This window comes from Neocloeon triangulifer, unplaced genomic scaffold, assembly GCF_031216515.1.
Source record: "Neocloeon triangulifer isolate White Clay Creek 2 clone unplaced genomic scaffold, ASM3121651v1 ptg000003l, whole genome shotgun sequence".
NCBI classification, from domain to species: Eukaryota; Metazoa; Arthropoda; class Insecta; order Ephemeroptera; family Baetidae; genus Neocloeon; species Neocloeon triangulifer.
Genome location: NW_026775546.1, coordinates 6,101,213 through 6,122,965, shown reverse-complemented (window position 1 = coordinate 6,122,965; position 21,753 = coordinate 6,101,213). Strand labels below are relative to the sequence as shown.

Sequence of the window (21,753 nt, the reverse complement as noted above, 5' to 3'; positions counted from 1 at the left end):
ACTTTTTTGAGCTATAAATATAATCAATAATCCTAATTGCTCATTCTTATGTGGCGCCAAAGTAAGGTTATCTTAAAGGACAAGCAAAAGCTAACGGCACCAATTAGACCATCTCCCGATTTTTTGCAGAAGCTTGTTTATACATTTAGTGTGTACATGTTAGTTAGTTGGCAGCGACCAATAAATCGAGAGTGCAGAAGTCTCTTTCTCGCTTGTTCTTCGCGTTATTTGCGAGCCGCGATCAAAATCTGCTTTATATGGCCTCTAATTTATTGACAGCCGCTTCTTCGCGGCTAATTGGGCGCCATAAAATCCAAGTCGGATCTTTTGCTTTTGAGGAGGATATCATTATCATCTTGAAGTGGGACGCCTCCGATAATCGCCAGCCAATTTGCTATTGTGCAACTCTACTCTCGATATAATTCTCACGTGAGAAAAGCCGAACTGAAAAAGCCGAAAATTCCGCCACACGCCTGGAAGCCATCGGCCAATAAAATATCATAGCCGCAATAAAAACAAGAACACTTTTCAGGTTCAAGCAATTATTATATCATTTTAAGGTGAGTTGGAAAAATTATTACAAATTACAAGTATTTTTTCGATTTGAAACTCATTGCAAATATTTTTAAATTTGTCGATTATTAATAATTAAAGAAAATTTGAATTGTTATAAAAAATATTTATTTATTGTATGTCTTGGTTTTTTACAAACTTTCAGATTTCAGATATTCACATCCCAATTGCAAACTTTTTAATCCAAAAACTGTTAAATTATTTCTATCCGTGTTGGAGACAATTTTTATTTTATTCTTTTGTCATTGAAAAATCAATTGCGTAACGAAATCGCAAGTCAATTTTAAAATAATTCGTGTCCAAATCATCTTGGCGCTTGGCAGGAAATTAATATAAAGTTGTCAGCTCAATTTTAGCACGCTGGGCTGATTTGACTTCTGATCATCTGCCAGGCCAGTATCAGGTTGCCTGCCGTCCTTTCTGGTCAGATGCGAAAAGCAGGCCTCTCTCTCGCGCCTGCTTTTGTCAAGTGTATTTGCTCCAGTTAAGGAAATTCAAGTCAGTGCTGTGGTCGGTGCGGAGGAAAATCCAACGTGGATTAAAAAAGCTGCCCGGACTGCATCTCTCGCAGTTTTATGTTATTTAATCTGCGGCCGCAACACAAAACAAAACGCAAAACCCGACCGAAATTTGCTCTCTCCGCTACTTATTGCCAAAGAGCGATCAGATTTTGTCACACGTCAAAACCTGATTTTTACGATCACTTTAGATTATAAACCTTTGAAACCATTTGAAACCGGTCGTATTTCAGAATTTGGATGGTTTATATTTTTTAAAAGTGCTGGTAGATTTATGAAATTTACAAAGATATAAATTTATACGATTTTTATTCCTTTACATTTTCTTAGCACATTAACATAAATAATACAAAAAGGACAAAAATAATTATCCACTTTCCTCCAAGTGGAGTGGTTTATAAATCAGAGACGCAAATTAAATTTATCTCCCCGTGCATGCATGAGAAACAATAATTCCTCTCTTTAATACCGCGAGCCGTCAACGCTTCGGACTATAAATCAAGCCGGGATAAATTTCACGTTTCGTGCTCAATTACCGTTTGATTTATCATTTTGAAAAAAGTAGATTTTGTCACACGATTTCCGTTTGTCTGACAATGAGAGTGCCTTCCCCATCCTGTGTCGCCACCGTAATTCCATTTAAACCTTAACCCGATCCGGTCGTAATGTTGGCGGGTGTTTTATTTTTAATTCACAGAAGGCGGACTTGGCTAAAAACGATCCTGCGCCACTTGCATGCGTCTTCTGAATAAAGAGGAGCAAGCAGAAACGTAAAACTTTGTTTCTCATTCACGCAGGTCACACGCTCTTTCGTAATTTGAATGAATCAGAATGAATGAATGCAAAATCAAACTTAAAAAAGCCTTGAAAATACAAATACCTTTGCTTATTGAATTAAAATCGACAAGAAACCTTGATTAATGTAATTATTTAATTTTTTAATTCTCTATCAGAAAAAAAACAGGATAATTTTGGTGTCAAAAATAAAATAATAATGGTCACAATTTAATATGTAAAAAATATATACTGGTATAAATTGGTATGTTCGTTTTTGTCCAAAATTGCACAAACTGCATGAATTAATGCAAAGAAAAACTTTTGGCGAGAGGAAGATGCCTGAATTTTTTGATACTGAAAGGGAATGATTTTTGACTCCACAGTTCACAAAAATGGGCAATAATCAAACAATGGCCGGATTTGACTTATCATTAAATTAGCCACTATCAACAAATTTAAATATAATACATTAAGGACACATTGAGCAAAATGAATGTTCTCACCTTTTCCTGAACTGTATTCTCCAATATACCTCTTGGTCAAGTAACGTACGGTGACGGCTGAAATCAAGCAAAGTTGGGAATCAGAAGCAATATTATATGATTGAAATGAATATAACTTGAAAATGTTTTATTTCGAAATAAAACCGCACGAGTTTAAATCTGCTTCCATTAAAAATTATCAAGGAAATGTAATCCAGAAAATTATAAATTATTAAAAAATTAATTCTTTTTTTTAATTCATAAAACAATTAGAACAATTGCAGAAATGAGTTTATCATTTCCTTACGCAAATTCTTAAATAAATTATTCAAAAATAAGTAAACAAAATAATCTAATAATATAAATAAAAAATTGTGTTTATTTTTGTGAAATAAGTGTAATTTTATTTAAAACAAAGCATATTATAGGTTCAAACTTAAAGATTGCTTGCAAGTTCAAAAATGCAGAAGACTTTAAATTCAACAATTATTTTTAATTTACTTTATATGACTCACTTGCCTGCAATATTTCAAAAGTGTTTTGGAAAGTTTTTATTTCAAATAATAAATAATCCCGTGAAGATTAACCAGCGATTGATCACGGTTTGCTCCGTAATTTCCCAATATCTCAAACCCAAAGACTGCGATCATGCAATTGATCTCCAATAATTGCACCTTTGCAAACGCGAGAAGAATCGCACCCCAGAGCCCAGAGTACCAATCGATTGTGTTTTGTTGTTGGAATGGAATTCGGATGTGTTCGAGCCAGCAATTACAAAAATCACGTACAGCATTATTTACCAATGGGCTGATTTATGGCCGTTTTGCAATAGGCGCCGAGTCGTGAGCTGATATTTAATGCCATAATCCGCGGCGAGCGCAAACGGACAACGTGTGTGCTACAAATATAGGAGCCGTGGAAAATAAATAATGTGAGCGCAAAAGGTCTTTGCACCAACTGTGTGCGACTCGATACACAAAGTGCACTTTCATTTCGTCGGGTTGCGCAAAAACGCTGATTTGATACCAAATAAACTCGCAACAATGAGCAAATAATAGCATCTCGGAGGAAATTGCGCGGTGCAATATTGAATCTTGTGGTGCGGCCGCGAATCAATTTATTGCAGATGCTCGCCTTACCGGCTGATGTGTTTGCGTTGTGAATTATGTTGTGCAGCACGATTTGTGAGGTGATGCAAGAAATGAAAAGCAATTTGTATTGAATAATAAAACCGGCGAGATATTGAAAGAAGATGCAACAGAAAATGGTTAAATTGTATCAAAATTAAATATTTTACAAAATCATGTAAGATAAATTGTGTGAAAAATTTAAAAAAACCCTGGGTTGCTGTAAGAAGAATCAATAAAAAATTAAAAATTTAAATTTATTTCTAATCACTGAAGCAGAAATCTGGAGAAAAAAGAAGGATGAAAGTTCATTTTTCTATTGTGGAAATATTGACAAAAATTAAAATTAAAAAGAGGATTTTTTAATGTCATATTATAATAATTATTAATAATTATTTCATGAATCTGAACCCTTAGATCAAAATTAAACACACTTTAAATTATATAATGGCCTGTGAATTTAATTGCAAACTGTGAAAGTTTCATTTTGATTTATTAAATTTATACTTTTTCTTTCTACAATGATTTTAATAGGTTTAATGTTTAATCGCATTATGTAATAATGAGAGTTTTTGTGAACAGAAACGGATGATTTGTCGATTTAATTAAATTATTCACTTTTGATAGTTCATGCATCATTGGGGTTGAGGACCACATACAATTTATAGAGAGTTGTAGAGAAATGTATAATTACATTAATTACGTTTTGCTCCATTAAATAATACCAATCCTATAATATTTTTTTATTCCGTGTTACACGAAGCAAATTTGTAGAAAAAATGCGTAATTATAGGGTTGATAATAACAGAGCATCGATATATATTCAAATTACTTTTCGTCTACCGTCGCCGACACCTGTTCAGGATGTAATTATCAATCTCGAGGATGGAAATCCGCGACCAAGTCGGAAGAAGACGTTATTGCTAATTCCCCGCACATGACAGAGAGATCATCCGAATATAAACCAGTCGGCGCCTTCAGGTATATATTTATACATTGACGGGAAAGTTCAAAACACAACACGTGTCCAATGAATTGATTTTTAATTTTAATTGTTGTATTTAAATACCGATGGAATTCGGAATTTGTCTTAATGGAAATTCTCTTGGCCGAGATGAATTTCATCAAATTCTAGTGCGGCGCCTCCGTCTCGTTTCTCCGATTGAGTTATCAATGGAAATCGATTGGTATTTTAATTGAGTGCCGAGATTGTGTATAATTAAGTCAGTCCGCGGCAACTGGGCAGACGTTCGGGTAGACGCGTTCGCCAGTGAAAGTGAATAAACGCCGCATTTCTTTTGAATGCAAACTTCAAAAATGATCGAGCGCTGTGTAAATGCTGACGGGCTGGGTGATCGCGAAAAACTAATTTCGTATTCGAAGCACGTCAACCGAGAAAAGCACAAAACTGCCGGCTTTACGGTTTATTTATTATATTAAATTGTAGCCTTTCTGCTGTCCGGCAATTTAGTGATTTCAATTATCTGCCTTTCGCTTGAAACTGCTCAAGATTCGTTACTTACAATTAGACTTAAGACTGACTAGATAATTTTTTAAAATTATTTTACAATTTACTCAGTAATTTATTTGGACAACGGATTTTTTTAATTGTTTAATTCTGATTCAAAACAACTTCAGACACCGACTTTAATTAAAATTTTAGAAACAGTTGTAACGAAATACTAATTTGTTTTATTTAAATTCTTTTGATATATCTATGAATTCATTGAATTAAATTAAAAAATATACATTTGTTTATTTTTCTGAAGCTCTTTTATATCATTTATATTCCACTCAATTCCATTGAACAATTTTTATAGAGGATTGCTTATAAAAGTAAATTTTGTATGTTCCCTCCCCTCTCCGATAACATTACAGATAATGTATTGAAAGTGCGTCTTGCAGCTAAACCTTTTCAAGAAAACGGCAAACAAAATAACAAGTATACATTTACTAAAATTTGATCCTTATCTCCTGATCTACATGTCGTTTTATCCTACGTTAAGTTAATTGAACATCTCACAATTGCAATTAGACTTTCCCTTTCGCTGTGCAAAATGTTGCAAAAATGCGATCAAACCACTTTCGTTCTTTCTTCTGATGTAAACGCATATATTATTTTCACATTGAAAATGAAATAAATAACTATTGGAACTTGCAATGAATCAACACAATTATAAATTAACACGACTTATTAATTACTACCACTACAGAATTTGCAAGGAATGCTTTTATAAATTTGCGCAGTGGTTTCTAGACGCGCACGTTCTATCCCAATATTTGCGGTTTCATCTCAGGTTGTGCACAGTGGCATGTGTTTGATGAGGAAAGAAGCTTCTGCGAGACTCTTCGGTCAACACTTCTGCAATTTGCAATTAATTGAACAGGTGAATAAGACAAACAGAGAGGATTTTTATGGTTGTTTAACTTGATAAAAACATGGGATACACGCGGAAACTTCCATTGCTTGTTAATTAAGCTATTTATTTTAGTAATTAAATAAGCAATTGAGTTTAAATTTCAAACAATAGTGACGTCAAAATCATTCCCAGAAAACTTTGTGTGAAATGTACATAGTCTTATTGTCTCTTTTTACCCAGAGGCCACTTTAAGAACAAATTTTTGAAAAATTTTGTTTTTAAAACAGCTATTTTACAGTTTAATTTATTATTGCTTTAAAATTTATGAGGGCACTGTTTAAAAAAAGAATAATAATAATTTAAAATTAATTAAATGCTTGAAGCTTCAAAAAATGATATTATAACAAAATATTTTAAAATGGAAAGAGGAAAATATCTGAAAATTTAATTAAATATAACATTTTGCTAACTAAATCACTTGATATTATATGAGAAATATAAAAACCAATAAAAATATTTATTTTATTTCAGTACAACGTAGCAAGTAAAAATAACTGCACATCTGTGTATTTAAGAGACAAAAACGTGAATCAGATTCCAGTTCTTGGCATTAATTCAATTAAAAGGGCTGCGATAAAATCTGCACCAGAAAGCAAGTACGAAGTGTCCTCTCCGAATTCAACGCGAGAGCCGCTGCTGTTGAATAGGGAGCATCTTTCTCGCAGCCCATTAGCACCGCTCGAGAAGATAAATTTAATCCCGGCCAATAAATCCTGTTCCAATTGCCGCTTTAATTATCTTCCTCTCCGATCCACACTCGCAATTAATTAGCCCTTCACGTGTACGTAGAATGGATAAACAAATGCATTAATCGAACTGCTTTTCGCGTGGGTGGGTTTGTTGTGTCCGTGCAGGGATAAATATAATCCTCCTCGGGCAACCGCAGTCACTCAGCGGATATCTGAAAAGAGCACTTTCACCCACCCGCCGATCATTTTTCCACACACATCTCTTTTCATCACTCTCGCGGACACGTTTTTAATTTTTATCGGGTGTTGAGCACAAAAGCAAGTCCTTTCATTATTGTGTGAATATATCTAATCTAACTCTGACAAATATAAAGCGAAACAACGGGCGTTTATTTATGCTCGTCTTTTGTAAAATGCATTAAATTTCTAAAGTCCAAAGTCGCACATTCGCCAGCTGGGCTCTTTATCTTTCCGTAACGGACCGACGCAAATGGATTATTAATTGCGAATGCGTGCGCTGTAAAAGGGTAATACAAAAGTGCTCTGGATAGAGAAATATTTTCCTACTTCTACGACCGCAGTGTGAAAGAAATCGTGTCAATAAAGAGTGAGAAGACAGGGAGTTTCTGTAACTCAATAAAAACCGTGTTTGTCTATGTGTCAGAGAGCGTGTTCCATTTATTGCTGGAAAAATAGCACCCGCATGCGTTGTTTTAATCGAGGTTTTTAATTGCCAATCGAAGGAGAAAAAACCGCATTCACGCATCGAAACGCGTCCAAGGGTCGCGCAAGATGACATGCGTGTGGTCACTTCTTGTTGACGAGTTCCGACTTTGGAAAAAGTGGGAAACCGTAATTTGATCTTTGTAAATAGAGCAAAAGCAAACACATTATATTACATAAAATATTTTTTACTACCAGCAGTGCCGGCACTACCGGCACTACCAGCATTGCCGGCACTACCAGCAGTGCCGGCACTACCAGCAGTGCCGGCACTACCAGCAGTGCCGGCACTACCAGCAGTGCCGGCAATTAGTGAACATGAAAAATTGAAAAATGTATGCTTTTCTTTCATCTGAAGTGTTTCCCAAATATTTAAAGACCTCTTCATCAAAGTGAAATTGGTCAAATAAATCTCGTTCTTATGGCTATCAAATCAATTATGAATCAGTGGCAGGCAACCGGCTGCTGGCTGTCAAAAATGCAACGACATGTCTCGGTCTATGTCGACAATTTTTTTTTTTTTTTTTTTTTTTTTTTTAACCCCATCGGCTGACCTTTTTGTTTAAAATTGACCGCAAGTTCAACTGGCTCAGCAGTCGAAATAGTTGATGGCTGTTTGGCGGAATGCAATTCTTCAATGCAATTGTTGGAACCAACTCTTTCATCCCTTGTCAAAAACGAGTCCGTTGGAGGTCGCGATCGACCTCGGGCGGCCGCGATCGACCTCTGGCGGCCGCGATCGACCTCGGGCGGCCGCGATCGACCTCTGGCGGCCGCGATCGACCTCTGGCGGCCGCGATCGACCTCTGGCGGCCGCGATCGACCTCTGGCGGCCGCGATCGACCTCTGGCGGCCGCGATCGACCTCGGGCGGCCGCGATCGACCTCGGGCGGCCGCGATCGACCTCTGGCGGCCGCGATCGACCTCGGGCGGCCGCGATCGACCTCTGGCGGCCGCGATCGACCTCTGGCGGCCGCGATCGACCTCGGGCGGCCGCGATCGACCTCGGGCGGCCGCGATCGACCTCGGGCGGCCGCGATCGACCTCGGGCGGCCGCGATCGACCTCGGGCGGCCGCGATCGACCTCGGGCGGCCGCGATCGACCTCGGGCGGCCGCGATCGACCTCGGGCGGCCGCGATCGACCTCGGGCGGCCGCGATCGACCTCGGGCGGCCGCGATCGACCTCGGGCGGCCGCGATCGACCTCGGGCGGCCGCGATCGACCTCGGGCGGCCGCGATCGACCTCGGGCGGCCGCGATCGACCTCGGGCGGCCGCGATCGACCTCTGGCGGCCGCGATCGACCTCGGGCGGCCGCGATCGACCTCTGGCGGCCGCGATCGACCTCGGGCGGCCGCGATCGACCTCTGGCGGCCGCGATCGACCTCGGGCGGCCGCGATCGACCTCGGGCGGCCGCGATCGACCTACTGTTGGATCCAATTGGATCCAACTCTTTCGTCGGTGCAATACTGTTGGATCCAATTGGATCCAACTCTTTCGTCGGTGCAATACTGTTGGATCCAATTGGATCCAACTCTTTCGTCGGTGCAATACTGTTGGATCCAATTGGATCCAACTCTTTCGTCGGTGCAATACTGTTGGATCCAATTGGATCCAACTCTTTCGTGGGTGCAATACTGTTGGATCCAATTGGATCCAACTCTTTCGTCGGTGCAATACTGTTGGATCCAATTGGATCCAACTCTTTCGTCGGTTTAATACTGTTGGATCCAATTGGATCCAACTATTTCGTCGGTGCAAAACTGTTGGACATATGTTGAATACTTGATTTAATAGCCATAAGAAAAAGATTTATTTGACCAATTTCACTTTGATAAAAAGGTGTTTAAATATTTGGGCATCACTTCAGATGAAAAAAAAATCATAAACTTTTTTTACTTTTTCATGTTCACTAATTTTTTTCCATTTTTATTTGTAAAGTGTAATTAAAAGATTTAGCGAATATTATTTCTCTACAGATGAGAAAATAAATTTGAGAATTTTAATATTTTTGAGTTGCGAATTGTAATCATACATGCATACAATTCAAACGAAAAAACTTTCTTGCATATTTTCGCTTTGATGAAGAGATCTTTAAATGTTTCTGAGCAAAAAAAATAAATAAGCAATTTTGAATTATGTTGGATTCAGATTTTTATGTTAGCTTTGGATTTCAATTTTGCCCTTATTTCCATGATCCTCACCAAATTCTGATTTGAAAGAGTTTTTTTTTCGTTGCAATTGGCCAAAATTTAAAAAGTTCGCGAGCATGTTGAGGATCTTTTAATAACACCAGCTGATTTGATTTTAGCGCGTGTCAAATGTTTGTCCCGTTGAGGGAGATAAGAAAAGTTATCCCCATTGACTTGGGTACAAAAAATTTAAGGCGGGATAAAAAATATTTAACCCGGGACAGTGGTTTAAATTTTGTCCCTTTGGTTTTATCCCGGGATATATTTTATCCCGGGAGAGCTAAGTCTATTGAATCTCCCCCATTTATATTATTATAATTATATTAAAACATTATATAATTATAGTAATTTACACAAAAATTAATTAACATTTTTCAGATTTTTACAATACTTTTAATTAATAAATATTATCTTTCTTAATTTGAAAAAAGTAAGTTTACAGTTTCTCTTGAGTTGAAAACTTTTTTCTTAAACATTTTTGACCATCGCAATGAAAAGGGATATAACAATTTTTCCATACAATATAAATAACACCGCAAAATTTACGACGCTCATTTAATTTTGTGACACTTGAATGAGATTTCGGCCCACCTCGAAGAGCGGAGTCAGGTTTCCAGGCGAGAGTATTGCTCTTTACAGCAAATGGGAAATTCTTAACTGCACGTAGAACAATATCATAATTTTTAAGAAGTCTTACTAACTAGCTAAGCACCAGTGATTTACAATAGGTCTCACATTACACGCTCTCGCGAGAGAGACCGAAATCGAATATATAATATGCACATGCTGGGAAGTAAAAAAAAACAATCCTTGCGGCTATTCTCCTATCTTAATCGCTACCTTGTCTTGATGCAAGCGGCTAGACGGCCGGACAAAGAACGAAAGAAAGCACAGGCTTGTTATTTTTTCCAGGGATCGGTCACGCTTTTTATCAATTATCGGCGCCGACTGCAAAAGAAACAGCCTACGATGGGAAAGGGGGAAGAAATTATAAATGATTCTGAGAGAAAAGGTCAAGTTCTGAATAAGCTAATAAATTTTTAATTTTAAGAAAATATTCACGTTCCAAAAATTTCTTTCTTTAATAAATTTTAATTTTGTCTCTTAAAAAAATTGGCGTAGCAAGTTGGAAGAAAATTTCAGGTGCCAGCAGATTAATGGCAAATAATGGCGGTAATGATAGAGCAAAACCGCCAGACACCTGCCGCTGCCCTGACACTTTACTGCTCAATTTTCCTATAATTTAGCACCACTGCAGCGTCCGGCAGGCGAATAATCTCTTGGTGCAGATCTCCGTGCAGCCGGATCATCAATCATCATTTTTGCCGGAACGTAAATAATTAGTTTCTGCTCGCAGAGAAAACAATAAATTAAAACCAAAGCTTTAAAATTGTACTTCAACGGCGATAAATCAAATGGGCCTGGTACGTGCAACCAAGTGACAGACCATCACATAATGAGTTACAGAAATATATTAGTCGGAATTCAATTTTCTCGGAGAGCCTAATTGAGTAGTTGGTCGTGTTCTTGCTTTTGTTTGTGGAAAACTATCGGACCTAAATAAATCGTGATCAGTTCATAAAGGAGAACCACTGATGCAAATCGAATTTCGCAAAACCTTTCTTTGTTTTAATAATCATCAAAAATTAATTTCCGTCTAATCTAAAAACTTTCTCTAATCAGTAAGTCCTTCGTTGAACTGTTGGCCGGAGCATTGTTGTCAAACATCGCAGACATGTATCAGATAATCTTTACACACTAACTACGCCGCGGAATCAATACCTGACTGGAGCGAGAAAAGAATGAAGATGTTGAGATTCTGCCTTGTCCAAAAACAATGTCGCCGTCTCGAGAAAAGGTTTCCCGACGACATCCCTTTATATTTTGTTTACGCCCTCAAATTCCTTGATATGTGATCACCAGACCCCTCTTTATATAAATAGACAACAATACTGTCTGCACCATTTTGGCCGTGGGCTTCATGGCCCATAAAATTTATGGCATAGCATAAAACAATGACATAATTAGTATAAAGAAATATACATATTTTTTTCTTTTAATTAATTATACAGTAGTATAAAAAAAATTTGATCTTCAGTAAAATATTCTGCTACATACATTAATTTACGTTTTTGTGTTTGAATTTCAACGCCTCTTCGCTGTCTTCTAAACGTTATTTTGCCTAGCTTCAGGCATTTTAATATATAGGAATAAAGTTTAGAGTACATTCATTTTAATGATTGCAAAAGTTCCGAGTGCGCATCAGCAGGACAATGTTGCTTCAACACGTATAATTAATTAATAAGTTTTTTTTTTTTAAAAATGCACTGCATTTTTCAAACTTAACTTTTCAATCGCATTTGAAAAAAAAATTGCTGATTTTCTTTGAATTAAATTTCTAAATGTTTTATTTATCGGCTTCCTATATTTTTAAATGATCTTTTTTAGACAAATTTGAAGTTAACCCAATAGATACGCTAGATGACTTATGTATTTTGGAAAATATTTCATGACGTTGTGATATTATTACATTACTTTTTTTGTCACTTTTTAACTTTTGATGTTTAATATTATAATATGCGAGTTCAACTCTCGACAAAACATTTATTGTGATTTTTATTTTTTAATCCCATAAGTAATGAATAATGAACTAAAATTACACTTTGATTCTCCTCTTTTCATTATTGCTACTTTTTAGTTCTTATTTTATGTATCCTTCTCGTCCAACTGCTGTCTACAACTCAATTTAAAAACTGCTTCTAACGCGCATCACGCGCGCAACGTAATTTGAGGAAAGGGTTAAATAGCGTTGAACTATCGAAATAATAATTTGCTCGCAACACCTCGCACGAATAAGCATAAATATATACGCAGCTTTCTCCCATTTGTTACTGCGTATTGTCTGCGCTCGCTGCTTTATGCCTTCTGTGTTCGTGCGTGTATAAATCTGTCTTTCTCTCACTCATTTGTCAAGATTAAATGAGAACGTCCATCTCTTTTTACTCTCACACACGCAGAATAGCTGGGTGACGAGCGCCTTTGAAACGAAAACGACAATTTACTGTGTGGCTTGGAAGAAACAAAAATTTAACTTCAAGTTCGCTGACCTTCATTTGTATGAAGCATGTGGGAATAAAAAAAAATAATAACAGCCTTTATCAACGCGCTATCAATCAAGCGGTAACTCGAATTATTGGTTTGTCCGCCGACTCATTTCTTTCCAAAAATGAATTGTCCGTGGATAATAAATTATGTTCGGTGCATCTAAAGGCGTGATGCCTCTTTTGTTTTACTTTATAAGCATAGGCTGTGTTTCTTATTTGGTCACAGCATTCCATATTTCAAGGCCACTGTTATTTTAATTCAAACTTTAATATATATTCAGTATAAAGACAAAATTTATTCTTTCCTAAAAAAAGAAAGCAAAAAGAATTATTTTTTTTTTTTTTTAAATTTAAACTAAAATTCCAGTTTTTACCAAAAGCAATTTCAGCCGTCTCTGGTTTGGCTAGTCCAAACTTTGAACTTATAAATCAACTTCCTGAAGTGTCTATTTGGAGGTGATCTAAATGAGTGGGTGGAGCTGGAAATCGTAATCTCACTTCTCAAGCCGTGCACAATCGAAATTCGCAATCGAGGAATGCGACTCGAGATAAGATCTGCTCCAGAGCCGAAGTTCCGCAACAGATCGATAAAGATCCGCGCTTGAGCGTTATTATTACGTGTCCCCCATTTGTCATTGTAACCCATCTGAGAGTGTCTGTGCAAGAATGAGCAATTAAATTCGCACGCGCTTGATTAGAATAGAAAACTGCCGGCGAATGCAATGGACTGGAATGGTGACTTTATAATATAAATGCCTATTGCACAAAAAGCCAAAGGAGTTAAATCCTTTCTCGCGTCTCTCGGGAAAAGGCCGACCTCCTCAGCGCGGCGCCTCTTTTTCTCTTGAGACGCATTGAAATAATTAATTATCAAGATGAGTCCGAGAGCTGGCGAGGTATGCGGCAAAAATGTATAAATTCTTTCGACCCTTGATAATAATTGAAATTAATGTCTAGGGCATTTAATTTCTCTTTTCTTTCTCCGTCGGGAAATTAATATCCAATAGTAAGCTGGTCTGTAGTAAGTCCTCATTTTCAGCATAATATATGAATAATTTATTTTGTAAATAAATTCTGAAAAACTGGAGAAAAATTCTTAAAAAAATGAAATTATTTCTTGTAATTAGTTGCCAATTATTTAGTTACAAGCCATGATCTCTGCCCAAATTAAGATACATTATTATATCATAAAAATGTAACTTTTTACTTATTTTGTAATTGAAAGATTTTGTGGCTTGAATCATAACACGATGAAATTTTAACTAATAAGTGTGAAGCAGGTAAAAACGTTATACTCTGAGAACGCATCTTTTTATGTAAATTACCACATGCTATTGCTAAATATCAATAGTTTTCAGTGTTTTTTCTTCAGAAAACTCCTGCAACACTGAACATAAAAATTCTGTCAAGATTAGAAAAACAAACAAAAATTCCTTTTATACCTTCAATAATTATTATTTAATCTAATCTAAAAGGTAAATTAAATTACTGCTGGTATTCCGGTTTTAATCTAAAATAATATATTATATAAATTTAATTTCTTGTATTTATTGCTATTTTATAAGTTTTTTGTGCATCATAAAGCTGCGCATTAAAGTGGTAGCTATGACTTTGAATTAATAGTTGTAATTATATTTGAATAGAAAGAAGGAAATAGTAATGCAATACATGTCATATTAAGAATTACCATTTTACACCCGCTCGTTTTATATTTATTTGTTTATTTCACTTTTTACACCTGCAGGCGCGAAATAAATATTAAATAAAAGTCTCTTTCTATCTCCTGTAACTACCGGCGCTTAATAAAACAAATAAAGCTGTCGTAAGGAGCTTTCCTGCGTTAGAATTATAAACGGCAAATGAGTTTTCTTGGTGCTTTTTATTGAGTTTTATACGCTTAGTTGGATAGGGAAAATTTTCTTGTTAAAAGTAACCAGTTTAATCATTGCTGGCGGAATATCAATTGAAAGAAAGGAACAAAAAATTATGAATAATTCAAGGAAAGAAGTTATAAATATGGGCGAATTTCTGATTTTATTGTTTTCCTTTCGAGTTAAAAGAGATTGATTTAATTTCACTCCAGTTTTTGAAGCCTCCGGCTCCGAGAGGACAAAAATCTTCGCTTCTAATTTTTAAGCATTTCCAAGCTCGCTTTATTTAATGTTGGGTTCAGATTTCACTTTCTCGGAGCAAATAAATAGACCATCAATAATTTCAGCAATTACTTCTCGAACCGTTCAACATAATCGGATGATGACTAAATTTGAAAGCAAATTTTATACCTCTCATCATTGCGTGGCAGCTGCACACAAACTCTGTTGTTATGGGAGGAAGATTTTTTTCAATGGTTTCGCTCCGTATTGTGTTACGCGCTTTGTGTGGTCTGCGGAGAGGCTGCCGTGATTACTTTAATATTTATTTGCAGAGCAACGTTAGACACAATATATTGGAAACGGCCAATTATTAATTAATATTACAGAGAAGTTGCGCTCGGCTTCTGTAAAAGTAGCTCTTATAACCGTTAATTTGTTGATAAAATTAACAAGACGTAGTAAAAGCAGCTTTTTAGAGATATTTTTTAAGAATTAATGAAAGGAATTATTGAATTTTACTTAATTTTCAATCACAATGATTATATTGCAAGATTTATTAATAAATTTTCACTTGGAATGAAAGATCTATTCTGGCAAAGTTCTGGTGCGCCAAATATTCAATTAATTTCTAAAAATTTGAAAAAATTTTTAAAAAAATGAAACAAATTTTAAAAAAATTTCCCAATTGATTGATTAAAAAAAATGACAGTTTTGAGCTTTTTAATTTTAATAATTTATATAATTTTTCTTTTGATTGCGTTTTGATATTTGCAGATGTGCAGATGCAACTTTTGCAAGGTTAAAAACCCAAGATAGTGATCGATAACGTTCGTCTGGAGAGAAACGTCATATCATATCAACGACAGAAAAATTAGTTTGAAGCATTAGAAACTTGAAGCTAGCCGCAGAGTGCATCTCTGGCGTGTGGAATTCGGTTTCAAGCCGCGAATATAATATAACCGAAACGAGAGAGCCGGCGGATTTTACCCGATCTGTAAAATAAGGTGCGGTTTTGCTCGATATATATTCAGACCGATTGCATTTTGTTTATAGTTGCACATGTCTGCAGGTCAATGACAACTAACAGACTGCATTTGAGGAAAAAAAATATAATTTACGTACAATATATTATGGATTTTATTTCACAGACGATGGCACAATTTCATGCCACCGTATAGTTTCGACATCTGCGTGCGCCACCGCAAACCATCCTTTCATTTACGGTTTTGTCAGGGGCAGATTTTATTGCAAAAAACATGACTTCTGCTTGACAGGCCACTGGGGAAAAAAGTAATATGTTATGCAGAAGCAAAAACGGATTTAAAAGCGCAAGCTTCTTGGGCATCAAAAAAGCTTGTTTTTACAAGGTTTTTACTTTTTACACGCCGCAGTTTTTATAGCAATATCTCTTCTAAAAAAAGGTGAACTGTTATCTCAACTTTGACTTCTTACTTCTTACTGTCTTTGCAAAGTTTCAATGAAATTTTATTCATATACACGTAATTATCACAATATAGAATAGTTGCAGTTTAATGAAACAGTTAAATTTATTATGTAATTTTATTTTAAAAGATTTTTTGAAGATTTTATAAACTTTGGTGGCTTTTTAAATTAAAAATTATTATAATTAATTTAATTTTCTCCGTTGGTTCTCAGCATCCGGAAAGGTCACAATCTCCGAGAGACTTCTTCTCTGCAGGTCACGACAAATCATCTTTATCAATTACTCATGCACGCTGCTCACGGCGCCCAACGGAGCCGAAATTACAATGGGAGGGTGTTTGCTCTCCTCCGTCTCTGCCTAATGCCCGCTGCGCGCCTAATAACGCACTGTTAATAATTATTACGCAGTTTACTGTTACTCATAAATGCATCAATGGGCCTAGGAAAAATTCAAATCTCGTGAATAGCAACAATAACGGATAGGTAGATGCATTTGACAGGCACCTATATAGCCCCCTGCAAGTGACGCTGCTCGTCACCCGTCCACTGCCATCGCACCGTTGAATGCATTTAGAAAGGCCTATTAAGCTACGTTGTGTGTGCACAATTACTGTCACTCCACCGTATAAATAAGAATAAAGGAAAAAATGGATTGCTGGAGAACGTTCGTAATAAACGTGAACTCGGCTCCTGACAATAAACTCAAACAAGAGTATTATCACTCCAGTCACACATTTGTTTTTTTACAGTTAATTTTTTGTTTCATCTCAAAGTAAATGGCGCATTATTTATGCTCTGCTGTTGAAAATTGGTGACAGGAGCTAATCATGCATGTGTTGTGTTTTTTTGCCATAATTTTTATTCATACATTTGTTTTGAAAGTTGAAAGTGCAAGGTGCAAAAAAACCCGCATAATTCAGATAATATTGCGCCATAATTTATTGCTTACTTCCTGCTTGTTATGAATGCAAGGAAAGAAATTTTTCCTTAAATAATTTTCATTAATATTGCACGCTAAAAAAATTACATATTAAATTATTATAATTATATATTTGAAAAATTTTTATTCACAATTTTATCTTTTTTTGACAGTACCAAATTTTATAAGAAACTTCAAAAAAGACATTTTCAAGTAAATAATTTGTTTTAGAATTAAAAGTCTTCTTATTGTTAGAAGATCAAAGCTAATTTTTATTTTATATTTTTGAAAGTTTGGTTTAAAAATTATTTTAACTATTTTAATTTAAGCATTTCTTTTTTTTAAATTTAAATAACAGAAATTGAAAGTTCGTCAAAACAAATAATAATTTACCAGTCACTTCTTTGCGACAATGAAAACGTCAGCGTAGTATAATATAGAAAAGGATCAGATAGTTCTTTAAGTAATGCAATGACTAAAGTGACTCGCTAAATTTTTAGCCTGGTGATTTGCAAAAAAATTGATAACCATCTTCAAAACGTTTTTTGTCTCAATCATTTATTTCGCTTCAAAAGAACGCACACCGTCTTCCCTTTCAAATTGACCCGCACTGACCCAGTCGAGGGACCTATTGTTGGGCGAGGCGGGCAGCATTGTTGTTCGGAGCGTAAATCACCGCGACCAATATACACATTATATCCTTATCAGTGGCGAACAAATAAATTTATCTCGATACGGAGTGGGACTTGTTCTCGTATATTGTTATTTGAAGAGGTGCACTTTGTTTTCGAAAAGCGGCATTTCATCACGCGTGCAGCATTGTTCGCCCCTTGTAATATGCATACACATGTGCAGTCATTTCTCAGTGAGCGGTCGATATAGCGCGGCTGTCACGTTCGCAAACACCCGATAAATAAAGACGCGAAATATTCAATTTATATGCGGCGTCGCTGAGCGAGTTGAATTCAAAGAAGAGCCACGCTGCGGAGATAAAATCTCCTCATAGGCACCGGTGAGTTATTAACGCGTTTGATCATTTATCTTCTGACACATATATTGGCGGCCGCCGCTTGAGCACTCTATTATTTGTCTGCTAAAAGTACACACCAAGGTATTTTGTTTGGAAATGGAATCACATTATGTACTTTGTATCATACAAAGTGCATACACATTTCTAAGTAAAAGTCATGAATTTCAGTTGAATGTCCCAAAAATTAAAGTTAAAACTAGAATATATTGAAAAAAACTTGACATAAAACAAATACTTTTAAATTAAACATACAATAATTATACTTAAAAATGTAAAAAGTGAAAACATCAAATAAATTACGTTTTAAGTAATAATTAAGTCTCTAAACACATGTACTTTTGATTTTTAAAAATGAGAAGGAACGAATTTAAAAAAAATTGTGTTTTAGATAAATGTCTACAAGCAGCTATTTTTTTAATTTGATTTAAATTTAAAATTAATATTTGATTAATATGAAGTTATGCAGCAATAATATATCAGTTTATCTTTCTTAGAATTAGGTAACTATGAAATTGATTTTTAATAGTTATTTTTGCTTAAAGCAAACACAATCATTTTGTTTTGGATACGCACGCACAATAACTGAAATCATTTTAAATTATTTTTTAGGTAAGTATGTAAGAAGTAATTGAAAATTAATAATTCATAATGTAAAATTATCATCTTTTCTCTCAATTATATTAACTTGTATAATTTTGAATGTATAAATGATGTATCCCGTTATGGGCAGCAATTGCCTTTGTGATAGATCAATAAACACAATTTGCAACTAATTCAACAGAACTTAAGAATTATTGGACCTAATTTCAAGTGTTATCAAACAAAACGCTACAAGTAAGAGCAAATAAACAAGGTGACAACTCGTGATTAAAATTGAGAACAAGTAAAACAAAACTCTAGTCGATCAAGTTAAAAGATAACGCACTACGGCCCCAGTTTTCCAATTTTTAGTACCAGTCAATTCAAGGCCAGCAAAATGCATCATCTTATCACCAACAGTGTTGCAACAAGATTTTTTTTATATAAATTGTCAATACTTTCTCACTTTTCCCTTATAAATTTAAAAACAATATGAAATTTTTATCAACTAAAATAATTGTGCAATTTTATAAAAATAAAAGCAATCTGCTGAATTGTGCTGATGAAGATCTATTCCTTTTTGGTGCGCACGCGATAAACCATAAAATCCCGAGGCCCTATATTTTTTTTATTGGTGTTTTATTCTTTGCACCTTTGGCCACAGACATGCTGCCTGCCTTCAGACATCAAATTGAATGTGTGCCACGAATCAAAACTTGACAGGGCCATAAAGAGGAAATTTGACCGCAAAATCTGTTGAGTATAATATATGTTTGCGTTTGGCGCCGTAAGATGCTCGAAGTTCCTCTTTTGAATATGGAGAGATTTATAGAGACTATTTTTAGGACAAGTTAACCCTCAAGTTAATTTTTCCATAATTATATGGTTGGAGTGTCCCAGAGTGTCCATATAAATGTAATCCAGATATCAGTTCATTTGGTGGGACAGAAATATTTAAAAAAAAATCATCGCAATGTGGATTTTTTTCTCATTTGTACAAATAAATGAATCCTTCCAAAATAGCTATTTAAAAATTAAATTTATTTAGGTATGTTCAAGCAAATATTTACTTTTGCTCTTTTTGGTTTGCCATTGATTTAGCCATCTTTAATTCAAAAAGTGAATCTTGTTCAGAATTTACAGTGTGTGTTACCAAGTGTTATTATAACTACGAGTTATTTAATCTAAACATTAATTTTTACGTGATTTCATTTTTATTTTTCTACAACAAGTAGATTTTTTCATCTTTTGGCTTCGGAAGTGCAATTATTTCTACATTTCTAAAAAATTATAATTTCACTCTTGTATTCCACTCGGCATTGAATTCTAGCATGAAATGAAAATGGGTCAATAAAATTTTTAATTGAAGGCTATAAATAATTTCTTTTTTAAATTGCAAAATCGTCTATTGATCAGTAATTGAATATCAATCATTTTGCAAGTAATCTAAAATTGGAGCAAGAAACTTCAACAATAAAGTGCAGTCTAGTTTGCCTCTATATAAAATCTGTGGACGATTGAATAACATACTATTCGAACTAATTGCGCGCATAATTATGTGTGCATATATACGAAGCGAAATAAAAAGCGGCGGCGGCGGCGTTGTCTGGAGCCAGCAGCGGTCTCTGCATTATGCCCCGAGAGTGGCAGACGGCGCTGGGAATAAATGAGGAATCGTCGTCGGCTGCACTGCATTACCCACAACATTCAATTCTACACGTTCGTATACCTTCCATTAGGTAATAACGCGAGAGTGCTCAGGGCAGTGCGTTAGTTAGTTTTTCTCGCCGTGCAGAGAAAATTGTTATTGTTATTATTAAACGGAGGTGGGCCTATTTTATGCCCATTCGCATGTGGAGAAGAAAATTGAAGTTAAACGATCGTTTCGCGTGTAATTGTAATTGCGTTCGCCGCAAACGCCGTCCAGTAAATCATAATAATTTATACGTATTCAAATGCACAGATAAATTTTCCGTATACATCCAAAGGAGAAGAAAATCGGAGCTTCTCTCTGATCGTTAATTGTGTGCAAACGTTACTTGCGTAATAAAATTTACTGTACATGTGTTTTGTGTATTATAAGTGCAGGTGACCCCCAAAGCCCTGCGGTTCTGCAATCCTATTGAAACCCTATTAGTATTCAGTTTCATTATTAGACCGGAATATAATACCAGAACTGATACTTTTCATTGCAAAATGTTTCATAATCGCGAAAAAAAACTATGACCATTATTTCGACCGAGAAAAATATTTGAAGAAATTTACATTCGAAGAGATGATCATGGAAATGAAGGGATCGGACTTTGCTAAGAAAAAAAAGCCTGATCTCTTCATTTCCAAGAAAAAAATAAATGTCAAATAAGGATTAAAAAACTCCATGAATTAGAACAGTTAAAATATACCATAACATAATTTTCTGAGGTATTTGGTTTAAAGTTCTTAATAATTTGAATAAGTATTCCATTCTAAATTAGACGTTTGAAGTGAAATCAAATTTAAATGAGAATCGGGAACATTTCAAATACATATTTATTATTTCTGTTAACTGAAATGAACAAAATAAACTTATTTTGCACACTTACTTTTACTTTAATTGCATTAATTTCTGGATTTTTCTTTAATAAATGAAGAGTTAAAGATGGAAATGTAATTTTAAAAAAAAAATTACTTTTAAATAATTTTCCAATTACAATGCTTCATTGATCCAATCAGATCCAATAAATTCTTTAATAAAAAATCTAAATGCTTGTTATTATTAAAACCCGCAATTCACATCCCAAACTAATAAGATGCATCGTGTTTACATAATTTAAAAATTAAAATAATTTGTATATTTGTCTCGGCAACTGAAAAACTGAATTTGAGTTTAATGAGATCGGCACTAACCTGATTTTCCAACGCCGTTGGTGCCGAGTACGACAACCTTGATGCGGCTCAGGTTGGTCATCGCGGTGCAGTCAGGTCGCTCACGTGCGCTACGGTGGGCAGAGAGGTGAATCTCGTCCCGGTGTTCTCGGCAAGAGGCGAACGAGTACTGCAACTTTTGTCTTTTGGTCAGACGGGGCGTCGATCGGTGCTCGCGGT

The 21,753-nt window shown here is 35.4% G+C and overlaps 1 protein-coding gene across 1 annotated transcript in view; it reads right to left on the bottom strand.

Annotated features, from left to right (window-relative positions):
- Positions 1–21,753, bottom strand: part of LOC132192774 (ras-related and estrogen-regulated growth inhibitor-like) — a 26,353-nt gene extending 4,600 nt beyond the window's left edge. The window contains exons 1-2 of the mRNA XM_059612881.1: positions 21,556–21,753; positions 2,372–2,428 (exon numbers count right to left, since the gene is read on the bottom strand). Coding sequence (XP_059468864.1) covers positions 2,372–2,428; positions 21,556–21,616 — 118 coding nt within the window. The 5' untranslated portion in view covers positions 21,617–21,753. The remainder of the gene's footprint in view (positions 1–2,371; positions 2,429–21,555) is intronic.